The following is a 24,840-nucleotide window of genomic DNA, read 5'->3' as shown; positions in this document are numbered from 1 at the left end:
TAGAGGGAACAAGCCTTATGAAAATAACGGAATGATTGGTATACCAGCAGTTCGTTTCGCAGCCGCTCACCCCACCACTTTGTCTCCCACCTAATCCTCCCGTCACTCCCTACCGTATATACTGCAATCTTCTACACCTCAAAAATAAACCACAAATACATCTATGCTTCCTCCACTATATGTCCCCAACACCCCCACTTAATCCCCCATAAAATGCTTGCCACCACTCTGTGCTACCAAGCATAACCATCCACCTCTCCAGCGACTTAACCGCCATCTTTACCGCCATTTAGCCGCCCTCTATCCTGTCTCAAACCCGCCCTCTAACCGCTCACCTACCCAGCTCTCTACCCGCCAATCGCTATCCTAACCCTATTCATGCGTCTGTTGCAACCTGATACCCACCGCATACAACCGGTCACCGGTTCTTGGGCCCCTGCCCTACTCTATCACCCGCACTATTGTGACTGTTCAATTTTAATCCTTAGAAACCCATACACCCGCACTTAATATTCGGGCCGCGCACGCTCTCCTCCCCCAGGCTAATCCCTACCAAATCGTCGCAGCGATAAAGGCCCACTGTTAATAAGTGACACAAAAAAGAATTTGATGAAAATCCGCTTTGTTAGTGCAAACCGTACCGTGACAATTTTTCAACCTAGCGAATTTTTCATTAAAATTTTTCAAGTGGTACTAAATAAATAAATTTTGGGCAATTCTAAGAAGTTTCAATTATTGAATAATCATTAAAGATGTCATTACCAGGTTCATTTGACTTAACTCCAGAAGATGCTAAATTATTATTAGCTGCTAACGTTCACTTAGGTTCTAAGAACGTTCAAGTATGTATCGATGAAATGAGACAGTGGCAGGGGCCAGTGGATCGTACGGGAGTGAAAGAAAGTAAAATAGGCCGAAAATCAACGAGGGATGTAAGAGCAGTGGATGCATGATATATGAGAAGAATGAGGGAGATTGGTGTTGATTTGGTTGTGTGGCCATGAATTCGACTGCGTAGACATAGTACGAGAAAAGAGATAGAAATGGGCCATGGAGCCTCGAAAAGAGTTGATAGACCCGCCACGATACCACCGGAGCTGCCAGAGCTGCCATCGCATGAAAATTTGGACATTTACTAACATATTATAGGTTCACAACAAGCCATACGTCTACAAGACCAGACCAGACGGTGTTAACGTTATTAACGTCGGTAAGACCTGGGAAAAGATTGTTTTAGCTGCCAGAATCATTGCTGCTATTCCAAACGCCTCTGACGTTGCCGTCTGTTCCACCAGAACCTTCGGTCAAAGAGCCGTCTTGAAGTTTGCTGCTCACACCGGTGCCACCCCAATCGCTGGTAGATTCACCCCAGGTAACTTCACCAATTACATCACCCGTTCTTTCAAGGAACCAAGATTAGTTGTTGTCACTGACCCAAGAACCGATTTCCAAGCCATCAAGGAATCTTCTTACGTCAACATTCCAGTCATTGCTTTGACCGACATGGACTCTCCATCCGAATACGTTGATGTTGCTATTCCTTGTAACAACAAGGGTAAGCACTCCATTGGTTTGATCTGGTGGTTGATTGCTAGAGAAGTTTTAAGATTAAGAGGTATCATCCCAGACAGAACCACCGAATGGTCTGTCATGCCAGATTTATATTTCTACAGAGACCCTGAAGAAATTGAACAAAATGCTGCTGAAGATATTAAGACTGACGATGTCGAAGAAGCTCCAGCTGCCGATGCTGAAACCGAATGGACTGGTGAAACCGAAGAAGTTGACTGGGCTGAATCAGGTGCTACTCCTGCTGCTGAAGAAGCTGCCGCTTCCAACTGGTAAATTGATTAGCTTTTATCAAAAGATTGCTTATTTTTATATAATTATTACATAATTCTTTGCTATTTTTTGGGGGGAGTAATTAATTTTTCATATCTTTAACAAAAAAATAATTTCAAGAAAGATCGGTATTTTATACTTTGTTTTTTGTATATTTGTATCCTATAAATTAAATGACATCTAATTAACATCATGTAATATCATAATGGGTCTCTATAGCTTTGTTACAGACCCAATGCTGTCTTGGAAGCCCTTCTGGATCGCCATATACTTGTAGGTATTGGTCTTGGGGTTACCCGTCGAGTAGTTTTTTTTGCACTACACCTCATCTGAAAAATTACCGGACATAATTATAATCTTATTGATATTTCTTCTTCAATTTGTTTACCACGGATCTTGGACCTATAAAATCAAACTCCTAGTTATAGTCTCGCCGGTTTCTCTCGGGAAACCAGTTTGTTGCAGATCTATTCGTTTTGAATGGTTTCTTCGACGGACAGAGATTAATAATGTCCCCTTTATCAATACTCGGAGCCATTGGATGTTTTTTCTAATAGCTTTCGATCTATAGTATTGTGTTTTATTAGCGGTTTTTGTTTCATGGCTTGTTTGTTTTAATCTGGGGTTCCCATATAAAATTCCCGGTTTATCGTGTTTACTCTGTACCATAGAGTATTCGCTTCATGCCCGGGGGATATTTGTGACAATTTGTTGCTACGTAGTTGTCTTTAGTTATGTAGTTGTAGCCGTGCGGGACGATGTTAGAATAGCCAGATATGCTTCCCTGTGTTGCGTATGTATCAATTTTGACTTCGGTATTTCATAATTTGACCCGATGAGGATGTATCGGAAGTTGACGCGACTTTAAAACATACATCAACGATTTTATTACGAGCTTCTGAAGAATTAACGAAAGACACTCATTTGTTTATACGATGAAGTTTGGAAAGCTACAGGAGTTTATATACTCCCTAAGCACGCAAGATAAATACTCGGAATTTGATCCTAAAAAGTCTTTCAATAGAGTGAATACTCAGGAAACGGAGTTACTCTTCTCGCACCACAATCAATCTAACGCATCCTTAATTGGTGGACCAACTAACGATGTTGAATCTAACGTCAACAAAAACCAATTTGATGGTGTCCATGAAGTGAGGTTGGCATGGAGACACATTAAGAACTGGTTATTAAAATATTCTCCTGATTTGAATTCATCTTTGCAAAGTCCATGTACGGATGCGGATCTCACCGATTTCCAAAAGGATTTGAACATCAAGTTACCTAACTGTCTTATAGAATTCTTCAAGATAACGGACGGCCAGTCATATTTTAACGATAATGGGTCTGGTGGTTTGGTATTTGGGTTAAAATTAATGCCTATAGATGAAATAATGGTGATGACAGAACATTGGAGAAAAGTAGCTGACTACTTGAATCTGAAGTTGTTACACGCGAACCAGACCAACAAATTGCAAGAACTCAGTAAGTTAGAAACAAGCCATGCAAACAGCAGTCAACTCAAGTTCTCATCATCTAATCTTGATCTCATGGAACCAGTCAAAATTGCCAAACAACAAAGACAAGAAACTGCTGATTCTCCTAGTATTCCTCGCCAAAAATCTATACCACCCGGAACAATACATGATTCTTTTGCACATCCTATGTGGATTCCGATTATTACTGATGAAGTAGGAAATTGTATCGGTATAGATTTATGTCCTCCAACCAACGGTGGAGGAATATGGGGTCAAGTGATTCTTTTTGGTAGAGAATTCGACAATAAATACTTGATCGCTGATAACTTTGGGGATTTCTTATTAATATTTGCTAACGATCTCGAAATGGGTAATTGGGACTTCAGATCGAACCAAACTAATAATAACGAAGATTTATTAATTGGTAGCGAAGGTGAATTAGTCTTTGTTGAAAAGTCAACAAACAAAGAAATTCCGTACCTTGAAGTATTAAAGAAAAGATGCATTGAAAAATGGCTTTCTTCATTGAACGAACAGCATTCTGAAAAATCCGAAGAAATAAAGCAATTGATCAAGGACTTGAACCTGAATTCTTCCAGTATATTAAAGTTCAAAAACTCGATGGATCAATTTGTCAACAACAACTTATCAAACATAGAGGGTATCAATGATCCAATTACTCATTCAGAGGCCAAAGTAGCAGGCGGGTCAAATAAGACGAAGAATCAAGAAAAAGTGGGGGACACGAAGGGTATCAAACAAGATGATAGCTCGAAACTTTCCCTGGCAATGTCGACTTCTGATGAAGATGAATAATTGTGTTGATTACAGTTATTTGTATCTAATTATATACGTCTACCATATAATTCTTTGGATTTTTCCCGGTTCACTTAACCACGTAAATTCATACCCCAAGAAAATAACCATTATGGTCACATCAACAAATATTAACCAAGCAAATTCTAAAATATGTCTTGACATGCTAATACCAATGAGTTTTTCTTTGGATGGTCTAACATATAATCGATAAATTATTAATGGAACAATATAATAACGAGGTTCGAAAAGTGGTGATGGAATAATAGTGATAAAAATGCCCCCGATGAATGTAATGATGGTAATTGGAGTCAATCCACTAGTGTTAAGTGACAAAGAGTCAATAATATTCCAAGTGCAAAAATGATAGATTGGAATCATAAAAATATTACTATATTCTTGATTGAGAATTCTTTTCCAAATGTAAAATGTATAGTGTCTGTTATCGGCTAGTAAAAATGGATGAACAACTGTATAATTATCAATAATAAATTTAATAAATATCCATGAACCTATCGTGAATACGGTATTTAAACCATGATTACCTAGTATTGTAAACCAAATGTATCTCTTTATCAAACGAATGGACAACCACACGGGCCATGTAAACATTGCTATAAATGTGAGGCAATAGAATACTTGAACGATATGCAAGTTAAGCTTGTGATTTTCTTTATCTCCAAATGTTATTCCTTCGTTATATTTAACAAATATCGCAAATAAGAGTATGTTGATTATAAATGGAAGAATGGCAATCCAATCTAAAACAGCCTGACGAATGAAGTTGACAGTATTTTGTAAAAATCCCATGTCCTTATGATGCTCTCTTCTTCTCTTGTCAATTAGCAAGGATGCAATGAACGCAATCCAAATAATATTCGTTTGACGAAACCATAAACTGGCAAATGCAACTATTCCACTAAAATACGAGCTTGTAATGAACCCAAATGGCTGTCTTACCACCAATGCTAATGATGCCACTATCAAAATACTTGCCCAAATATCTGTGTAGAACAAAAAATAGTATGTGAACAATAACGGCATCGCTACAATATTGACGGCCCAGAATTGTGGTTTTTCTCTATCACATAAACCCTGAACAATAAATGGAAGCACAACAAGCCCACCAAACAAATTGACTGATCTTAATACATTTATGTTTTCACATACCGATACCAATGACTCAGAAGTGAAGGTTATCATTCTTACAACCTCTGCGTATACCATTCCCAATACATATAATCCTGGAGGTGTAGTAATTTTGTGATCCCATATATCGAATCTAAACGAACAGTACGTTTGGCATTGTCTAAGGTGAAAAATTTCATCAATAAACGGATCTTTTACTTTCAATGCAACCAAGCGGAAGACGATCCCACAAAATATCACGAATATGGATGCTAATACCACCTGTGCATTCCACATTATATACTTTTGATAACTGCTTTATCTCAGTTTCGTTGAATAAATTTTGATTTGATCGCGTATAAAGCAGCTCAACTGTAACCAATTTCATCAAAACAACCAAAATCGACGTACATCAATAAATTACTAACACAGTACTCCCTTTCCAATGTTTCATCTATCTCATGTACTGCAACCAATATCTTCTTCAATAAAAAAAAATATTCCTTATCTATAGTCACAAAAGTCCATCTTTAAAAGTTGTCGCCCACAAATAAAATAGTTGCAAAAGAGCATATAATCTTTTTTTCTAAACTATAGTATATTGCTTGGTTCTAATAAAACCAATTTATATATAACGGTATACATACTGAACGGTGTTGTATTAGTAGCATTCTAAGGCAAATTATTTAAAAACCAATTTGCTAGTTTTCGACATAATTACAAAAATACTACAAAATTATCAATATGTCATATGGAGGGAGTAGAAGAAATCAACATACTAATAGTTCACCTAATCATGCATTTGAAACAAATACCAGGTTTTTTCCAGTTGTTTCTTCTCAAGTAGCTTATAGAAATAATGAAATTAATTCTAACACTCCTCCACTCCCAAGGACTCCAACAAACAGGCCCAGTACACCTTCTAATAGCCCCGGAAGACCACAGCTTACTTTAAACGAAGGAATGTTTTACGTGAGACCAGAGAGTGTTTCCCATTCATTGAATTTAGAGGATCAAGACGCTGAATTATCAAATACAGATTCCAATAAAACACCCAACTCATCACCAGTGAGCCCTCACCAGGAAATTATTGCGAGTGCATTAGGATTTAGCAGCCATTCAAGGGTTTACCAATTATCTGCATCTAGTAGTCCCCACGGAGCCCATAATTCAAGTATTGACCTCGTAGGGTCTCTAGTGAATTCAACATCATCCAAAGATATTAGAAAATATTTGGCATCACGTCCAAGTACAGCACCAACGGGTCATCGTAAAAAGACCATTAGATTGACAAAGCCGGACCATAATCTCGAGGCACCCGGTTTGAAGGATGATTTCTACTGCAATGTGGTTAGTTGGTCAAAAATGACGAACAGGATTGCCGTGGGGCTAAATAAGTCAGTTTATTCTTGGAGCACAAATAATGATGTTGTTCTCATGCACCATGATAACTTTATCACCGTCACGGCCGTCTCATATTCTGACCACGATTATATTCTTATTGGGAAGGATAATGGGGAGGTGTTAATGTTATCTCAACGGGAGAATGCTATCAAGGCCACTCTCTCCAATCACGGCAAAAGCATCTTTTGCTTCCAGTGGTTTCCTGATTCACGCCAGTTTTTGGCAGGTGATTCTAAAGGAGATGTATTGTACGTTAAAATTACAGAAGACAGTTTAGGTAACGTCAGTTTAAGGATACAGTGTATATTGGAATGTCATCAACAGCAGATCTGCGGTAAATATTACTTTTAACTATCAGCACCAGCTTTGAAGCAATACTAACATCTCCATAGGTCTTGCACTAAGCAACGATTCTCAACTTCTAGCTGTAGGAGGAAATGACAATTGCTGTTCGATATGGGACGTCTCTGATGTTTCAGCACCAAAAATCAAACTGGTGCTTCCCCATAAAGCAGCTGTCAAGGCTATAGCCTTCTGTCCTTGGGCTAATTCAATTCTAGCTACTGGGGGAGGGAGCAACGATCGTACTATTAGATTCTGGCATGCCAATACCGGTACTTTACTAAATACATTTGCTGCAAAAGCCCAGGTTACATCATTATTCTGGTGTAAGGACAGAAAAGAGTTAATATCAACTTTTGGGTACGGTAACTCAGAAAAACCCTTGTTGCTTTCCGTCTTCTCTTATCCAGAAATGATTCCCTTGGTCGAAGTCTCCAGTACTACATACCTCCGATGCTTAAGTGCGTGTCAATCTCCTGATAAGGGTTCCATTTGTGTTGCCGCAAATGACTCGTTCGTAAGAATCTATAAAATCTGGCAATCCTCTGAAGGACCACCTTTATCACCCGGGTCAAGAAGTGTCGGGATATATGGTAGCTCCTTAATTGAGATGTATGAAGGTATCACAAGGGGTGATATTCTTCGGTAACCCGATCAGGTAGGTGGATTCAATTTTTCGTATAACGTAAGGGCTCGTTTTATGTTGTTCCGGCAGTGCTCTTGAAATTATTTATGTTTAGTATGACTTCTTCTTCTTGTATATCTTATCATTAAATAGCTATTCTTAGAAATTTAGCATGTCAGCTCCATTAATAAACCGTTCGTTGACTACAATAAGAACCGAATTGGAATTTTTGCATGATTCGGAGGTGATTACTGAACAACTCTATAATGCCCTCATCGGATCGCTCCCACCTAAATACCAAAAGGATATGAAAGCATGGGATGTGGAAAAATTAAAGACTGAAGACAGCAACAATAAGGACTCCAAAGCACCTACAGGGACGGATTCAATTACAGATGGCTTAGCTAGCACCAGTATAAATCCTCCTGTTAAGCCTGAGCGCTTACAAACGACCAAAGCATTGGGATATTGTAAAGCAATTTACGATTATCAAGCACAAGAAGGGGAAGATTTGGAATTGAAAAAAGGAGATAGTATTGCCGTTCTTGAGCATTTGTCAGAAGACTGGTGGAAAGGTTACAAGAAGGGAACATCAGCAAAAGAAGCTGGAGTGTTCCCATCAAATTACGTTAGTGTTATTTCTGAACAGGAATTCGATTTTGCATCCTCTCCATCCCAACGTATTGCCCCTTCTCCATTTAAGAATGAAAAAGCATCGTATAATCCAAATGCCGAGTCTGGAGCCCCACCTCCACCTCAATACGATCAAGCACCGGTAGCCCCGTTGACTCAACAACCATCATACGGTGGTTATGCCCAATATCCTCCACAGCCAACTAATTATTATCCTCCCCAACAATACTCACCTCAACCACAAACTTATCAACCTCAAGGACAACCAGTTCAGGTGGCTAACCCTAGTGAAGGCCAGGGACAACATAACCACTTAAGAAAGTTTGGGGGCAAGTTGGGTAATGCTGCTATATTTGGTGCTGGTGCCACAATTGGTAGTGATATAGTTAATTCGATCTTTTAAATAGAGAGTTCAGATATATATGTATATGATAATACTATGTTTTCACGTTTCCAAAAATGCGTTAATTAAAATTATACCTATGTACAAACTAGCTTAAAGATGTAAACTCATTCAGATGGGTAACTCATTTACGACCATCAACAACAGTGTTCAATAATAAGGTGTCGTTATCCAACAAAATTCTGTTTGGAGAGTTAGCCAAAATAGCAGCGATTTCTCTGGCAGTATCTAATCTCTTCAATTCCACATAGTCTCTAGACTTCTTGATGGCTTCACCAACCAATTGAGCAGATTTAGCTTCACCAGAAGCCTTAACAACCAATTGTTGCTTCTCTTGAATAGCCTTATCAACGATGAATGCAGCCCTTTGAGCATCTTGTTGAGCAATTTGCTTGGCTTCAACAGCAGCACTAAATTCAGGCGAGAACGTCATGAATGTCAACGAAACATCATCTAAGTTGATGTTGAACTTGGCAGCACGACGGACCAAGTTTTCCTTGACTAAACGGGATACTCTTTCTCTCTGGGTGATCAATTGAGATGCGTTGAATTGAGCCACAACCGATTTCAATACTTCGTTCACAATCGATGGCAACACTTTTTCATCATAATCAGTACCTAAAGTTCTGTAAATGGTTGGTAATTGGAATATGTCTGGCTTGAACAACACACGGCAAGTAATGTTCACCATTTGTAAATCTTTCGTACCAGTTAACGAAGCTACATTTCTTGGTTTAGCACGAACGTCATACACAATTGGTCTCTGAAACCATGGCATGACAAAATGTGTACCTTCTGGATAAATCTTTGGCTGAACACCATTAATACGCGAGTATACTATGGCTCTTTGACCACCATCAACATTAAACAACGAATTCTGTGCCAAAATCGAAACACCCCCTAACAATAAGATTCCCCCAATACCAGCAAATGCGGCGAATGGAGACTTACGATTTGGTCCTCCAGCTCCACCACCTTGTGCTGCCCTACGTCTTAATTCGTTTGACAAGTTCTTCCAGTTTTGTTGACTCATTCTTCTTATGTAATTGGTTAACAGTTGATATGTTAATACAAATCTCCATAATGAAATTTATCACAATACTTTGCCTTTGATAATGTCGCAGAAATTTGTAGGACATTGCGACATTCACCATCTATGAATGTCTCTCTATTAATGCAAAACTATACCCTATTAAACCTATATAATCATGATGGAACCCCTTCGTAGTCGTACTTCTGAACGTACTCGTTAATGGCCTTCTTCCAATGTCTTTTTCTATTTGTTTGTATCGGATTTGTTCGGAATAGTTTCTCGCAAAATATGAGGGCCAATATAGCAACTGCTACAATAAAACTAGGTGCAATCAACCCAACTAGCTTCAGCTTTGTTACAGTCTCTTGATAAGGACAAGTAGCGTATGGTCCACCCGTCACAAAACAATCAGGGACTGTAATATCGTTCACATCAATCCATATTGGGTATGAAATATTTTTACGTTCAATGTAGTTCATCAACGCTACCATTTCGATACTCAGCAGCGGAGTACCAAAATAATAGTCATCAGGACAGCTATCGGGCCTGTAGGCTGTAAAATATGCCTGTTTGTTTTTCACATCAATATGCCAGTTGTTGGGGGAGCCAGATTTCTGGCATGCAACTGGTTGCTTGCTGTAGCAGTCTGACACTTTCCATCCATTTTCGTCCAATACAACGCACTTGTAGGCAGCATGGGAGTCCTCATATTCCACGTCCCGTTTAACCGGGTCAACATCATAGGCATTGTCATTATCTTCATCGTTGCTGTCGGTAGTATCACTCATATTCAACCCTCTGTCTGGTTCAATAAGTTGGTCCTCTGCCCAAGACCAGAATGATAGAGGAATGAAATTGTCAATTATGTCACCGAGTGAACCGCTGGTTTCATTGGTATCTTCTTCGTCGTCATAGACATTGTAATATGAGGCATTTAATATTGGAGAGAACCCACACCGTACAAATTCGCTAAATGTAACGTTGGTAAATGATGTGCTATTATTATCTACCACAATCCGGAAATGTTCTTTTAGGGACACATTATTGTAAAGTTGGATACTGTTCTGGTCGTTGTAAATGAGTTCATTACACTTCAAAACATCATCTGGGTCAGATAGCGATGCTATCGTAGCGTCTAGGCTGCTGCCTTCAATAAAAAGCTTTTTTTTGTCGCTACTGGTAACATTATAATTATAACGGGACTTAACAAGGTCATTTGCAATCACCGAAGTCACGACTCTTTTGTAGTCCAACAATAAGAATGTGTTTAAATTTGGAAATGATCGTCTGGTTTCGTTGTAAAAGCCGCCATTGTCTCGCTTTTGATAAGCAGAGCTTCTATAGGATGACAAATCTGAAGGTGTAAATAAAGACGATCCAAATGAACTTACAGCTTTATTCAATGTGTCATTATTCAAGCGAACAAAAGACAGATCGGTGGGTTGGAAACTTGATATATAGTCTTTGGTCTCAGTGCTAGTCATGTTTTCTTTTGGTGGATCTATACGTATCGACTTCAAATGAAACAACAATTGGAGCATATTTACCTTGATATTGGTATTCGTTTCACCAAGATACGTATTGATTACTCGGACCAACAGGTCGACTGTCAAAGATGCCTCACATTCGTACGTTTTATCATCCCAATGTAACTCCTTGGTCGATGTGATGTCATCGGTTATGTTGGCAGGAAATGGAGCAGGACAAAGTTGCCATCTTTGAGTAAACTCATTCCAGTATAGATTAACCATCAACGTCTGCACACCGACATCCAACAATGTACTAACTTCATTAAGAGCATCCAAAGTGTATCCTTCTTTATCAAAAACAAGAGTATTAAGCGACACCCCCATCCCTGTAACCTGGTCTATCAGTATATATTTGGCAACATCTCTCTGAGACCTTTGAGCTATTTCAATTTGCGGTGAAATATCTGGCCAATTATTAACGCTAACACATGCTACGTTTGATACATTTAGCACCAATATTAAAAATACCGTAATGTAGGTATATAGTATCATATTCTTATAGGCATATCCTTGTATTGAAAGTTGAATAACCAGCTATAATAAGGAAACTAATTTATGTATTTTTTTTTATCGCGATTCAAACAGTGTTATTGTTTCTATCATGTTTATATTTATTTATCTTTTTTGATATTGGAATGGTATGACTCAAATTCAACAAGATGACGAGTCATTGCTAAGAAAAATCTTGGATGGGTTGAATACTAAACAAAGACAGGCGGTAGTTTCACCGTCTGAAGAAAGGTTGCAAATCATCGCAGGTCCTGGTACAGGTAAAACTAAAGTATTGATATCAAGAGTTGCATATCTATTGATTAAAGAAAAGTTATCACCGCAATGTATAATTGTTACTACATTCACCAAGAAAGCGGCTAATGAGATGATCGAAAGGTTGGGCGAGCTACTTAAGGATACGCCAATCAAAGTGGATAAAATATTAATTGGGACATTTCACAGCATTTGCTACCGAATAATTAAGATATATGGTAAGAAAATAGGAATTAGTGATTATAATATTGCAGATGAACGAGATTCGAAGCAGATACTAGAAGAGATGATCATGAAATTATCTGGAATGGAATTGAAATATATTTCAGAGTTGCCAGATAGACAGACTGATGTGTTCAAATCGAATAAAGAGGATGATAAATACCATGGATGGGATCCAAAGAAGATCAAAAGACAAATTTCTAAGTTGAAATCCTCGGGAATTCAGCCTGATGCTTACGAAAATCGCATCGACTGCAACCAATTCCTAGGCTTACTATACACGAAGTACCAAAAACACTTACAAGCGAATTCAATGTTAGACTTTGATGATTGCTTGATTTGCTGCCATCAATTAATAACTACATATCCAGTGCTTAACTTTGTGGAGCATGTTTTGGTTGATGAATTTCAAGATACAAATGAGATTCAATTACAATTAATGTATGAATTTGCCAAAGGGCACCCCACGAACCCTAGATTGCAAAATAATGTTACAATTGTTGGGGACCCAGACCAGAGTATCTATGCATTTAGAGATGCACAAGCAATAAACTTCAAGAAAATGAAGGAACATTATAGAAAGATATATAAAGAAAACCCCATTAATATCATCACTTTGGAAGAAAATTATAGATCCACCTCAGATATTTTAAACCTTTCAGAGAGAATTATGAGGCAGCAAGATGATCGCCTCTCCAAAATGCTTAAATCACAAATGGTTTCATCTTTCCGACCAGTTTATTCCAATTTAAAATCTCCTGAACAAGAGGCCCGTTGGATTTCATACCAAATTGAACATTTAATGGCTTTGCCTAATTCAATTTTTAAATATAAAGATATTTCTGTGCTAGTAAGATCCGCATATCAAACAAGAACTATTGAAAATGAATTCGTTAGGAAAAGAATACCGTATTTGATGGTTAGAGGAACAGCCTTCTGGAATAGAAAGGAAGTAGTAGCTATACTAGACTATTTACGTGTTATTTCTTGTGACAATGATCGTATTGCATATTTACGTACAATTAACTTCCCGAAGAGAGGAATGGGAGAAAAGACTTTAGCGTCCATAGATGCAGAATTAGAGCTAGAAGCAATAAAACCAAATATTTATAGAAAACGAGTCTATTATGTGCTACAGGATATCGCGGATGGAAAGACTTCTGTCAAATTGACGTCAAAGAATCAGAACAGTCTTACTAAATATTTGGACTTTATTGCAAATATGCGCAGCATTCTTGAAGATATCAATAAAATCAACGACAATTATCAAAGCGATTCAGAATCAATAATTGAAGAGAGGAATAAATTACTCAGCAAGCTTTTTGAACTTGTTTATGTGAAATCAGGTCTTCAGAAAGAGTTTCAGAATGATCCAAACCACGAACTAAATATTATGGAAGTCCAGACACAACTCTGTGAATTTAAACCCAAAGACGAAGAATTACCATTATATCTAGGAGGCTCAGAATCTGAAATTGCAGAGGATAAACGTAATTTTTTGGAAAAATTCATTCAATCAATTGGTTTATACGAAACTGATTCTGCAAATGAAAAAGAAAAAGAGAAAGAAATTGCTCTGAAATTTCCTGGTAGGATAGATAAGGGTAAAGTTGCTTTATCCACGATTCATGGATCAAAAGGATTGGAGTGGCCGATAGTATTTGTTCCAGGATTGTCAGATGGTATACTACCAGCAAAGTTTGCAATGGATTCAGGAGGAGATGAAGCAGTCAATGAAGAAAGAAGGTGTTTTTATGTGGCAACTACTAGAACAAAATTACTTTTATATATGTCGTCCTATATTGAGCAAGGTGATATAGGTAAATGGGGAAGAAAACCTATTGATTCTGTTTCCCGGTTTATCAGCAATTTGCAGCATACTGGTATGATGGAAAGTAAGCAGGGGGTGTTCAAAGATTGGCAAATACTATCGAAATTATACAAGATAGTTAATAAGCCGATACCTACAGGAGAGCAGTTCAATTTGACTCAGTTCAACAAAGCTTATGAATTGAGATCAAAAGCTTATATAAATGGCGAATCTGAAATGAAAATAACTGAAGAATCCTTCAAAAATTGTGAAGAAGGGTCTCCGTGTTTGGACATCACAGGTTTCAGCAGTGCTAAAGTACAAATGAGTAACAAGAGGACTAACGAAATTACGCATCGTACTCCCCAAATGCCCAAACGTATAAAAGAGAGGAGTAATCAATCTAATATCAATTCATTCTTCAAATCACCAGCAAATTTACAGCAACCTCTGTCGCGAATGAATGCCAACAGTAGCTTATCTAAACCATACAGGGTGCCTATTATAGAAAAGACGGCTTCCAACAAGGCTCCCACTATATCAAAAATAGAGATCACGAAGCCGAAGTGCAACAAAGCACCTCCATATATACCAGTCAGGAAGGTACCCTCTTATATGCTTAACAGAAGAAAAAATGTAAATAACTAGGGCCGTTGCATTTTTACAATTGATGTACATTGACTATATCATAGTAAATAAATCCATATAATAACCAGTCTTATATCGATACCGTAAACTGTAGAAGCTGGTCTTACTAAATGATAACGACTTCTTGATGCCTACATCTATACACATGCATTACAGAAATACTACCAAGATAACTCATAAATGTACTATAGATCATTTACAAAAGATTTAGCTAATATCTTTGAGTCGTATACACATGAATTTTGCTGTATCTATAATGTCAAGCCTGTGATTGAAACAGTCATAATTCCAGTCATAATTCCTCGTAGAAAATTACTTGGTAATTTGGAAACTCCATGGGAATGATAAATGAACGTTTTTATCGTCATCAACAAACTTAGTAGTAGCAGAATAACTGCCTCTAGCCAACATACCCGATGGCGCTTCTACCTCACTGAATACCTTCTCATAGTATGGCTTTTCTTTGGTATTTGGTGCATATGACCCTAATGGTTCTTCCAACTTATCAACCCTGATACCAGTTTTTTTAATCAGATGTAAGTATTTCAAACCAGTAATAATCTCATGTTGCACACGGAACTTGATTACAAACTGATAAACTGATTTTTCCTTAATACTGAACTTGATTTCTTTACCTGCTATCGTGTTACCTTGTGCATCTTCTAAATTAATTACAATAGGTTGTAATTCTGGTTGGCCTGGGAATTGCAATGACATTTCAACAATGACAACTTTACGCTTATCGCCTGCTTTAACAGGATAAGCATCACTATTGTCGGTTAATCCAAGTGAAGCCTTCCATTTAGCTAAACTTTCATCTTCAGCATCTAACTTCGTGTATTCTTCGATTGTCTTTTTTTCTCCGACATGATATCCTTCAACGGATTCAGGAATCAACTCATCATCTTGAAGAGCTTCTGGGTTATTTGACGCCATCTCTACTATCTATTAATTTATATCGTGAAAAACTATAGTTATCAACAACTACTATGACACGTCTTCTAATTATATGATCTAAAAATTGTTTACACACGACAATTTATACAAAAGCCATCTGAAGCAAATTGACATCGTAAAGGATATATATATTGATATATATAAGTGTTGTTAAAGAAGCAGTCTTCGACTCATGCAAATGCTTTTGTCAATTATTCAAAAGCTAAGAAATTTAGTACTTTGTAGAGTTATTGGGTGCAATATTGGTAGTACTAGAAGATGAATTCGAGTTCGAGTTGGAATTGTAATTCGGATATCTTGGTTTGTAGGCTTTCTTAGGCTTCTTATCTTTGTTAGAATCAGGTATAATGATATATGGGTTGTTTAATAGTTTTCTTTCGGTCTCTTTGTCGTATGGAGTGTACTGACGGTTTCCGTTGTATGCGTTTGAGTAGAAGCCATTTTGAGGAGGCATCATAGGAGGAGCAGAGAAATAGTTGGGATATTGATTATACATATTCATTTGTGGTGGGTACATCGACTGATTGGGAGAGTTGTAGTAGCCATTTGGGTTCACAAAAGGAGGGACATTCATGTTTGTATTGTAGTTTATTGGCATACCCATGGGCACAGGAGGCACTCCTCCATTGTATTGATATGAATTAGAATCGAATCCGTTGTATGCATTATGCTTGTGTGTATTGTCTTGGCTCATAAATCCACCTTTAGAATCACTCGTCGAGCTATTGGTGGTGTCTTCGTCACTGTCATCATTTTCGTCATCATCTTCCTCAGCTTCTTCTTCCTGGTCATCATCATCATCCTGTTGGTCCTGAAAAATCTTTTCTCTTACTTTCAAATATAATGCTTCCTTTGATGCTCTCTCAAACTCAATGTTATCGCTTCCAGGGTTTAAACTGCCTGTCAGGACCGGAGTAGAAGTATTCGGAGTGTCTGAAAAATCTTTTTGGGCCTTCCCATTCAGCTCTCCTGTCGACAGAAAAATTGATGCCTGGGTTATCTCAGACAGCGTGTCAGCCAGTGGCATTGAATTTCTTGGTGATTCCTTCTTAATGATCATTTTTGGCTTGATTTTCTTAGCACTGACTTCGTCTCCTTCAGAGCCATTCCCTTTACAGCCATTCAGCTTCTGTTGAATATAGTCGCATATCTTTGTGAAGCTTTTATCTTCTTTCTGGTCTAATACTTCACTGAACTTCTCATAGTCGAACCCATCTGCACTCAATGTGACTATTATATCGTTTGACCCATTATTCCAATGCTGTAAATGATAATGCTGGCATACTTGATGGCTTAGTAACCTATAATATGAATTTTTTAGCACTTCGGACTGAATCGTATATACTGGGGATTCCTGCTTTAGCAGTATTGACTCTTTTATAAATGCAATTAAATCCTTCTCTAAATGCAAAACATATAACTTTTCCTGTGGTTTTGTAACAACTGTCGTAATGGGTTGTGGAATGTCGTTCATCTTCTCTTTTGCATCTAACATTCAGATAATAAAGTGTGGTTATATTTTGGTAGAAAAGTTTCAATCAATTTTGAAAAATCTGATCCCACCGCACTCTAAATCAAAAAAGATCGTTATGTATATATTGATAGATAAATTATAACTATTCAAATTCATTATTCAATTCGAATCTTATTCATCTTATTAATATCCAAATAGGTAATTAGTAATGAGTGATTCAAACGATGTATGTTGATTTATATCTTCAGTCGTATTTGATATTAATTATCTAATTACACATTACTAACATTATGTTTAGATAAGAGCTAAAAGATTGGCAAGATTGGCGGCATTAGGTGGCAGTAACTCAGGATCTTCTAACAAGGTTAACAGTAGCGCATCGAACTCACCATCTCAGCAACCGTCAACTCCAAAGGAAGAATCTAAACAAGTATTACAATCGCAAAGTTCGAATTTGCCATCTGGAGCCACGAACCCGAAACCACCACCACCACCAAAAGCACCAACTCCTAAATTAGCTCTGCCAGAGTCCAATGTTTCTCTTAGTCCTGCTGAACAAGTTGCAAAATGGTTATCAGGGGAAATCGAAGGTATTTTTCAAGCGACAATTAACAAATCCCACAACTCTACTGGATTAATATATTTAGGTAATTTGGCTTCTGAACTTGAATCAGAGAAAACTTTATTGAGTAAAGACAATCTAGAGTCTATTTTCATGGAAATATTGAATGAATTGGGTGTGCCTGCAGCTTATAAATCGCCCATGGAGTACTTATTTGAAGTTTACCAGAGAGCTTTTAGATTGAAGAGGATAATTTCAAAAAAGGATCCATTGCATGATATCAAGATTTCAATTGTCAATTCAATCATATCGCTTAGCTGTTCGTATGGTTTTATTTGCTTTCAAGTTCCGGATATGTACATTAACAATGATATAAGAATTGCTATTGATGCGTTGATCAACAACCCAGATATGGGTGGATTTTTAGTCGACATCATAAATGAAAGCATTGAACAGGAATCTCTTCTTGAGTTGTTAAATATAATTTTCCCAACTTTAAGTTCCAAACTTTATAAAGTGAACCTAAATGACAGTTCCTACTCAAAGTACTTGTCACTATTTGAATCGCTAGTCAGCATTAAGTCTGTGGCCGCAATATTTTCACAGGTTGACGGGTTTCAACCTCCTAATAGAAAGGAAGGTTTGGATTTTGAAAACAAGACTTTGTTTGGTTCTCTTTTAAGATTATCGCCCCTTTTAGATTCAGTTAGTAAATACTACTTTACAGAAAATGTTGGAACTTTATCAAAGGTTCAATTGAATTCGACTTATGAATCATTACAAAATGAATACAAGGTTGTTTCAGATAGATTGTTCTTTATTGTTGACAAGCTTATCCGTGGATCTTCACAAACTCGTCAAGATATAGTTACTTGGTTTGGAGATCTCGTTAATTTGAGTCATTTAAGAAGGGGGAGCCATGCTGATTTAAGTAAATTACCTTCTGATGGTATAATGTTTAATATTTCCCTTATATTGATCAAGTTGAGTTTGCCATTCTTGGAATACCCAACGTTTTCAAAACTTAATAAGATAGATGGAGATTACTTTGGTCGTAGCAGTCTCATAGATATTTCTGAAGAATCTAGAGTGAATTCATCCATACCAGAAGCTAATGATTATTATAATGGAATAGATAATTCGTCTCCTAATTTTATCTCTGACTGCTTCTTTTTGACGTTAACATATTTGCACTATGGTGTCGGTGGTATATACAATCACCATGATAGATTAAAGAACCAAATCAAGCAAATGACATCAAGAGTGGAAATGATTGAAAACAATCAAGTTCCACCAGGTACTAACCCCATGATGGCACATGTTTTGAGGAGCCAACTTCCTATGCTAACAAAAAGTTTGAACTCTATGAAAGCCACTAAACATTCAATCCAAGCTATTTTTAGCTTCCGTTCGATGCAGTTGGATATGTTTGATTTCATAATTGGTGCAACTACTTTTATAACCAAGCTTATTGATCCAAGTCATCAACATCCTAGTATCAAATTGAAGATTCCATTATTTAAGATTGATGCCGTTTCTCAGTTGGATGATCATGAATTCCTACAAACCAAAACCCCTGTCCCATGGAAATATTATCCAGAATTCATGTTAGAAGGAATTATTAACTACTGTAAGTTTATAACTAACTTTAGGGGATGTCCTTTGGTAGACAACCATGAGAAATTACTGTCGTTTGTTGAATTTTCGATTATTTTATTACGTTGCCCTGAGTTAATTGGTAATCCGCATATGAAAGCCCATTTAGTTGAGGTATTATTTATTGGATCTTTGCCAATGATGAATGGTGAGCCTGGATTCATTTCAAGCATTTTCAACTCTAATCAACTTGTGATAGATAACATATTGTACTCTTTGTTAGATTTTTATGTTATGGTTGAGAAAACTGGGGCGTCGTCTCAATTTTATGATAAGTTTAACAGTAGATACTATATTTCTGTTATATTGGAAGAATTATGGAAGAATGAAATTTACAGAGAACAGTTAGGTGATTATTCCAAAAACAACGTTGATTTCTTTATTAGATTTATTGCTAGAATGTTGAATGACACAACATATTTACTTGACGAAACGTTCAACGAATTAAACCTGATTCATAACTATCAGCGTGAGTTGGAGAAGCGTGCTAATGGACAACCTCCTAATACGGAGGAATTTGGAAATGATGAAGAGCTCACTAACAATTTAAATTCTTCTGAAAGAAAAGCCAAATCTTATGTTGGTTTATCCAATAAGACAATGGAGTTATTTAAATTATTCTCAAAGCAAACTCCACAGGGATTTGAGTTGCCAGAAATTGTGGACAGATTAGCTGGTATGTTGAATTATAATTTACAAATTATGGTTGGACCAAAATGTTCAAACTTAAAAGTACGTGATCCAACAAAATATGATTTTGATCCTAAGAGAACGTTGAGTGACTTGTGTGAAATTTACTGCAATTTGTCAAACCAAGGGAACTTTGTGGTTGCGGTTGCAAGAGATACAAGGTCGTTCTCTTTAGAGTATTTTAGAAAAGCTGAAAGGATTTTGTCTACCAGAACTTATACCAGTCCAAAAGTAATCGAGAATTTAATAAAGTTTGCACAGAAAGCTGATGAACAAAGACAGACGGATGAAGACGAAGAGTTGGAATTAGGTGAGGTACCTGACGAGTTCTTAGATCCACTTATGTTCATGTTAATGGAAGATCCAGTTATCTTGCCAGGGTCCAAAATTAGTATCGACAGGTCGACGATTAAAGCCCATTTATTAAGTGATTCAACAGACCCATTCAATAGAATGCCACTAAAATTGGAAGATGTTATTGAGGACACAGAGTTGAAACTGAAAATACAAGAGTTCAAGCGTCTGAAGAAAGCAGAAAAAATCAATCAGAATCAAGACGTTGAGATGACCGATGCGTAATATAGATATGTAAATGGGGACATAGTTGTTTCAATACAAGAAATTATCATTATTTTTATAACATGATAGTTCAATATAGATATAAAACTAAAATATACACGTTTATTAAAACATTAAACCCAAAAATTTATAAAGATCATTATAAAAAGTTTCTAATCAACCAGAGATCAATGGAATTTAAGCCTTAATAGCAAATCTTCTTTGTGGGAAGGCAATTTTTTGTTTTCTAGCTTTATCGGTGATTTGTTTAGCTTCGAACTTGGTTAATTGTCTTCTGATAGCTCTAGTCTTCTTAGCTCTTAAATCCTTTGGTTGGTACTTCTTACCAGCGTAGAAAGCTCTGACATTGTCTCTTTGGTTCAAGTTGATAACAGTTAAAACACGAGCAATGTTCTTTCTAACAGTGTGGATTCTTGGTAAAGATGGTTTTTGCAATTTTTGAACCTTCAAGTTAGCTAACTCTTGCTTTAATTCAACTAATTGTTTTTCTAATTGTTCCTTAGATTTAGTACGTAATTCGAAAGTCTTAACTCCGGCCTATATATGTTAGTATTCGTCATAATTCATCCTATATTAACTCTTCGTATCATCCCTCGTTGTATTGTTCCCATAATGATAGCCTTTCCTCATTGGCAAATGTTACCATATTTCCATATCCTTCCTACGGCCACTCCTCCATCAAATTTAATGCAATCTACGGTTTCCATCTATTCTCTATCCATATTCCATTCTTAAAATCTTGAATTAGGTCCATTTGTATAATATTTTACCGTTTCAATCGTTCCATCGATCTTCATCTAATTTTCATCTATAACTCTTTACCAAGTATCATGCTATCATCATCGTGTTCTTACGAGGTCTTATACGTAGTTTTATTGTATTAACATACCATTTTGAACTATTATTACTGTTAAATTAACAATTAAGTATTCTTAATCAACTATAATATTTCTGTACAATATGTTTAAAATTGACTACTACCCAGTATGTGAAAATTCTTCGTGATGCTACTGGAAAATTATTATTACACAAAAACGAATTTTTGGCTCGTGAAAAAGACGGAATTGTGATCATGTGAGTAGAGGGTATAAACCCTAAGCTGCAAATTGTGTACGATGTTGGCTGATACTACTGTCTGGAAGGGTTTAGAGTTGGTGGAGAAATGGTAGACGAGGAGATAATGGGCCAGTCTATGGTGGAGGACAGTGGTATGCGTTATAGATGATTTTTTGACAGAGTAAAATTGTGAAATATGGAAGGGGGGAGCACCAGATTGGATAATGGTACTATGGCTGAAGAGAAGATACAGTTGCGGGTGTAGTGATGCTGGTGGGATGCTGGTGGGATGTTGGTGAGATGTTGGTGAGATTCTGGTGAGATGTTGGTGAGATTCTGGTAGTGGTTTGTGCAGATAAGAGTCCTTGTGGACCGGCAGACAAAGACGTGTGAACATAATGTACATTATAAATAGAAACTAATCTAAATCTAAGCTAATAAGACAAGTGATGAAATTATATAGACTTTTGAGGAATTTCAGGCACATGAGCATGAAGTCATAGCAGTTACGGCGGACGTCGGACGCCACTGGAAGGTGCTGATGGATGTAATGAAGAATGGAAAGGATACGAAGACGGGCCAAATCATGGGGCATTCTTCAAGCTGTTGGATAACCATTCCAAACCTTCGTACAATCCGTCTCCGGTGGTGGCACAAGTGGATTGAATGTACCAAGGACGTTGACGGAGCGAATGCAAGTTCAACTTTTCGGTGATTTCAGCCGCGTTCATGGCATTTGGTAAATCTTGCTTGTTGGCAAAAACCAACAAGAATGCGTCTCTCAATTCATCCTCGTTCAACATCTGTTGTAACTCTTCTCTGGCTTCGACTATACGGTCTCTATCGTTCGAATCGACCACGAAAATGATACCCTGGGTGTTTTGGAAGTAGTATCTCCATAAAGGACGGATTTTATCTTGTCCACCGACATCCCACACAGTGAAGGAAATGTTCTTGTACTCGACGGTCTCCACGTTGAACCCAATGGTTGGGATAGTTGTGACAATTTCACCAAGCTTTAATTTATATAAAATGGTAGTCTTACCAGCTGCATCTAACCCAACCATTAAGATTCTCATCTCTTTTCTTTTGAAAAGGCCGGAAAATAATGACGAAATAGTTAAACCCATGTTGTTACTTGTGGTATTATGTAAATAAACCTAAGTTTGTGTTTATCTAGCGATTTCAGCTTTATAAATAAAAGAAGGGGGCGAATTTTCAGTATTATTTCTACACGTATCTCGATTACAACTCTGCGGGTAACAATGCATCATATATAGCAAATGCTTTAGATAACATATTATGGCTATATACAATAACATTGTAACTACAATATAAAGGCTAGACAGCACTGTAGATTGTGTAGATCGATGGAAACCCGATACCTATTCTTATAAGTATAGAGTCTTCTGACCGATATTTATGTCCCATTGCTATTTTTAGCCATTTGGTAACCATGCCTGTCACTACGCGTTAGATGTCATACTGAAACGTTTATACCTAGATATAGAAGTTGTAGTAACGAATCAAGGAGATACAGTTGTCTTACAGGCGATCTGATCATATCAGACCATTTACACTCTATTCTGATCATTATTGGACAAAACGAAGTTTTGTGGTTTTAGCTGTTCGTGTGCGATTAAGCACATATGCATGTGGTTTAAACAAGACGAATTGTAGATTATATAGTGGTATTATTGATAGTTTTCCGTTAAAGCAGTAGAATTATACCTTATTTCCAAGCAGCAGCTATCCTAATATACTTGATGACATTAGTTTCAGAAGTATGAAGTATTTTGAAATTTTACAAAATGCAACAGAAATTGCGAAAAGCTGTACAGATCTAATGTCTGGATGAAAACATATCGTGATAACTAGCTTAAACCCTATTGTTATAACTAGTGGATATGATTATGGAACAACTTCAGATCTACACTTATACATTTCACATATTATTTTGTATTAACCCTATATATCATTTCCCATGAATGCAATTAAAAAGCAAGTAGCAGCCAAAATGCATGCACATTATGTTTTCATTTTCCGACATTGACCTTGCAATTCGAATACTTCTGCAAAGCCCTAATAAATATTGAGTAGTTAACATCTTGATTATCGACCTCCCAGAAGATTTCCGATAATCGGATGTGCCATGGAGGATAGTCCTGCAAGTCCAACGAAGGGCCGAAGCAGATTAACAAGTCGGGTTCGACGCCTACTAATTCAATCAACTCTTCGTCAATCAAGTCGATGGTGATATCCTTTATTGACAACTCCTTGTTGACAGCCAATTCGCACATACTTTTGGTCAATTCGATAATTGTAGGTTTGCCATCGATTTTTGATAACAACGAGATTTCCAAATCGATCGATGCAGGTATTTCAAATGAGGGAGATTGTTGGAGGTTGTTACTGTAAATCACGGTATTCGAATGGGGGATCCTAATCGAAAACACCGGAACGGACTCGGTTCCAAAATACACTGATAAATTCTTAATGATATAACGACACAATTCAGGCAAGTGGTGCTGAACTATCCCCGTGTATTCGTAGACGGATAAAACAGGAATACCCGCCAGAATAGACCACGCTGTAAGCTCACTGATGTCGTTGATGAGCCCTTCCACTCCTCCGTTTTCATCGTCGTCATCCTTCAAGTCCAAAATACACGACACCCGCTTTGGTAACTTGGTTAACTTGTTCACATCGTCCCGAATTAACTGCGGCGTCTTATTGGGGTAGTATGCGAGTGTCAAAAACTTCAAATATATTCTTCTGTATATGTATTCGATGTTCTTGTATATCGAGATACAAAAGAAGATCCCAAGCAACACTGTATGGCTCAAGTAAAACGTTAATATGCTCAAAAGCGACCCCGAAACCGTCTCCCAGCACTTTTCATCTCCGTGCACCAAGTTGCGTGTCAATCCACTCACATCCTTTATAAAACTACGTGTTCCATCACTGTTAGGTGGTCGTTGGCGTTCTGTCTGCTCCTGACCCAAATCGGTGCCCAATGGCCCCGAACTGCCAACTTTGTCCACTTCTGCCGCAATATTTCCTTCTGATCTTGTCTGCGCCCTATCTGTAGTCATATCGCGTGTATATCGGCCTTTTTGAACACCAATCCTTACAAAAAGACGATATATTCTTTTTATATTACCCGCTGGATGGTGTTTTTTCTATTGCAA

General features: G+C 37.3%; 13 protein-coding genes across 13 annotated transcripts; 6 read left to right on the top strand and 7 right to left on the bottom strand.

The window, feature by feature from the left end:
- Positions 1-752: 752 nt before the first annotated feature.
- Positions 753-1,845, top strand: YST1 (40S ribosomal protein uS2; the record flags this gene model as incomplete). Its single annotated transcript, XM_015611634.1, has 2 exons — positions 753-842; positions 1,150-1,845. The coding sequence occupies 2 exons, from the start codon at positions 753-755 to the stop codon at positions 1,843-1,845; spliced, it is 786 nt and encodes a 261-aa protein (XP_015467543.1).
- Positions 1,846-2,777: 932 nt separating this feature from the next.
- On the top strand, positions 2,778-4,133 carry SMI1B (Smi1bp; the record flags this gene model as incomplete). Its single annotated transcript, XM_015611633.1, has 1 exon — positions 2,778-4,133. The coding sequence occupies one exon, from the start codon at positions 2,778-2,780 to the stop codon at positions 4,131-4,133; it is 1,356 nt and encodes a 451-aa protein (XP_015467542.1).
- A 39-nt stretch (positions 4,134-4,172) lies between these two features.
- On the bottom strand, positions 4,173-5,360 carry DIE2 (dolichyl-P-Glc:Glc(2)Man(9)GlcNAc(2)-PP-dolichol alpha-1,2- glucosyltransferase; the record flags this gene model as incomplete). Its single annotated transcript, XM_015611632.1, has 1 exon — positions 4,173-5,360. The coding sequence occupies one exon, from the start codon at positions 5,358-5,360 to the stop codon at positions 4,173-4,175; it is 1,188 nt and encodes a 395-aa protein (XP_015467541.1).
- A 645-nt stretch (positions 5,361-6,005) lies between these two features.
- On the top strand, positions 6,006-7,656 carry AC631_02801 (uncharacterized protein; the record flags this gene model as incomplete). Its single annotated transcript, XM_015611631.1, has 2 exons — positions 6,006-6,999; positions 7,058-7,656. 2 exons carry the CDS (start codon positions 6,006-6,008, stop codon positions 7,654-7,656), a joined length of 1,593 nt encoding a protein of 530 aa, XP_015467540.1.
- Positions 7,657-7,804: 148 nt separating this feature from the next.
- On the top strand, positions 7,805-8,668 carry PIN3 (Pin3p; the record flags this gene model as incomplete). Its single annotated transcript, XM_015611630.1, has 1 exon — positions 7,805-8,668. The coding sequence occupies one exon, from the start codon at positions 7,805-7,807 to the stop codon at positions 8,666-8,668; it is 864 nt and encodes a 287-aa protein (XP_015467539.1).
- Positions 8,669-8,792: 124 nt separating this feature from the next.
- On the bottom strand, positions 8,793-9,701 carry PHB2 (prohibitin subunit; the record flags this gene model as incomplete). The annotated part of the gene is made up of 1 exon (XM_015611629.1): positions 8,793-9,701. One exon carries the CDS (start codon positions 9,699-9,701, stop codon positions 8,793-8,795), a length of 909 nt encoding a protein of 302 aa, XP_015467538.1.
- A 173-nt stretch (positions 9,702-9,874) lies between these two features.
- On the bottom strand, positions 9,875-11,554 carry AC631_02798 (uncharacterized protein; the record flags this gene model as incomplete). The annotated part of the gene is made up of 1 exon (XM_015611628.1): positions 9,875-11,554. The coding sequence occupies one exon, from the start codon at positions 11,552-11,554 to the stop codon at positions 9,875-9,877; it is 1,680 nt and encodes a 559-aa protein (XP_015467537.1).
- A 316-nt stretch (positions 11,555-11,870) lies between these two features.
- On the top strand, positions 11,871-14,675 carry AC631_02797 (DNA helicase; the record flags this gene model as incomplete). Its single annotated transcript, XM_015611627.1, has 1 exon — positions 11,871-14,675. The coding sequence occupies one exon, from the start codon at positions 11,871-11,873 to the stop codon at positions 14,673-14,675; it is 2,805 nt and encodes a 934-aa protein (XP_015467536.1).
- Positions 14,676-14,987: 312 nt separating this feature from the next.
- On the bottom strand, positions 14,988-15,611 carry RDI1 (Rdi1p; the record flags this gene model as incomplete). Its single annotated transcript, XM_015611626.1, has 1 exon — positions 14,988-15,611. The coding sequence occupies one exon, from the start codon at positions 15,609-15,611 to the stop codon at positions 14,988-14,990; it is 624 nt and encodes a 207-aa protein (XP_015467535.1).
- Positions 15,612-15,843: 232 nt separating this feature from the next.
- FGR44 (Fgr44p) lies at positions 15,844-17,106 on the bottom strand (the record flags this gene model as incomplete). Its single annotated transcript, XM_015611625.1, has 1 exon — positions 15,844-17,106. One exon carries the CDS (start codon positions 17,104-17,106, stop codon positions 15,844-15,846), a length of 1,263 nt encoding a protein of 420 aa, XP_015467534.1.
- A 715-nt stretch (positions 17,107-17,821) lies between these two features.
- Positions 17,822-20,593, top strand: AC631_02794 (ubiquitin-ubiquitin ligase; the record flags this gene model as incomplete). Its single annotated transcript, XM_015611624.1, has 1 exon — positions 17,822-20,593. One exon carries the CDS (start codon positions 17,822-17,824, stop codon positions 20,591-20,593), a length of 2,772 nt encoding a protein of 923 aa, XP_015467533.1.
- Positions 20,594-22,233: 1,640 nt separating this feature from the next.
- ARF2 (Arf family GTPase) lies at positions 22,234-22,779 on the bottom strand (the record flags this gene model as incomplete). The annotated part of the gene is made up of 1 exon (XM_015611623.1): positions 22,234-22,779. One exon carries the CDS (start codon positions 22,777-22,779, stop codon positions 22,234-22,236), a length of 546 nt encoding a protein of 181 aa, XP_015467532.1.
- Positions 22,780-23,685: 906 nt separating this feature from the next.
- Positions 23,686-24,744, bottom strand: AC631_02792 (ditrans,polycis-polyprenyl diphosphate synthase; the record flags this gene model as incomplete). Its single annotated transcript, XM_015611622.1, has 1 exon — positions 23,686-24,744. The coding sequence occupies one exon, from the start codon at positions 24,742-24,744 to the stop codon at positions 23,686-23,688; it is 1,059 nt and encodes a 352-aa protein (XP_015467531.1).
- Between the last annotated feature and the right edge of the window lie 96 nt (positions 24,745-24,840).

This window comes from Debaryomyces fabryi (genome assembly GCF_001447935.2).
Source record: "Debaryomyces fabryi strain CBS 789 chromosome Unknown contig00053, whole genome shotgun sequence".
In the NCBI taxonomy this organism is placed as follows: domain Eukaryota; kingdom Fungi; phylum Ascomycota; class Pichiomycetes; order Serinales; family Debaryomycetaceae; genus Debaryomyces; species Debaryomyces fabryi.
Note: the sequence above shows the minus strand (reverse complement) of the source record. Positions and strands in the feature narration are given on the sequence as shown.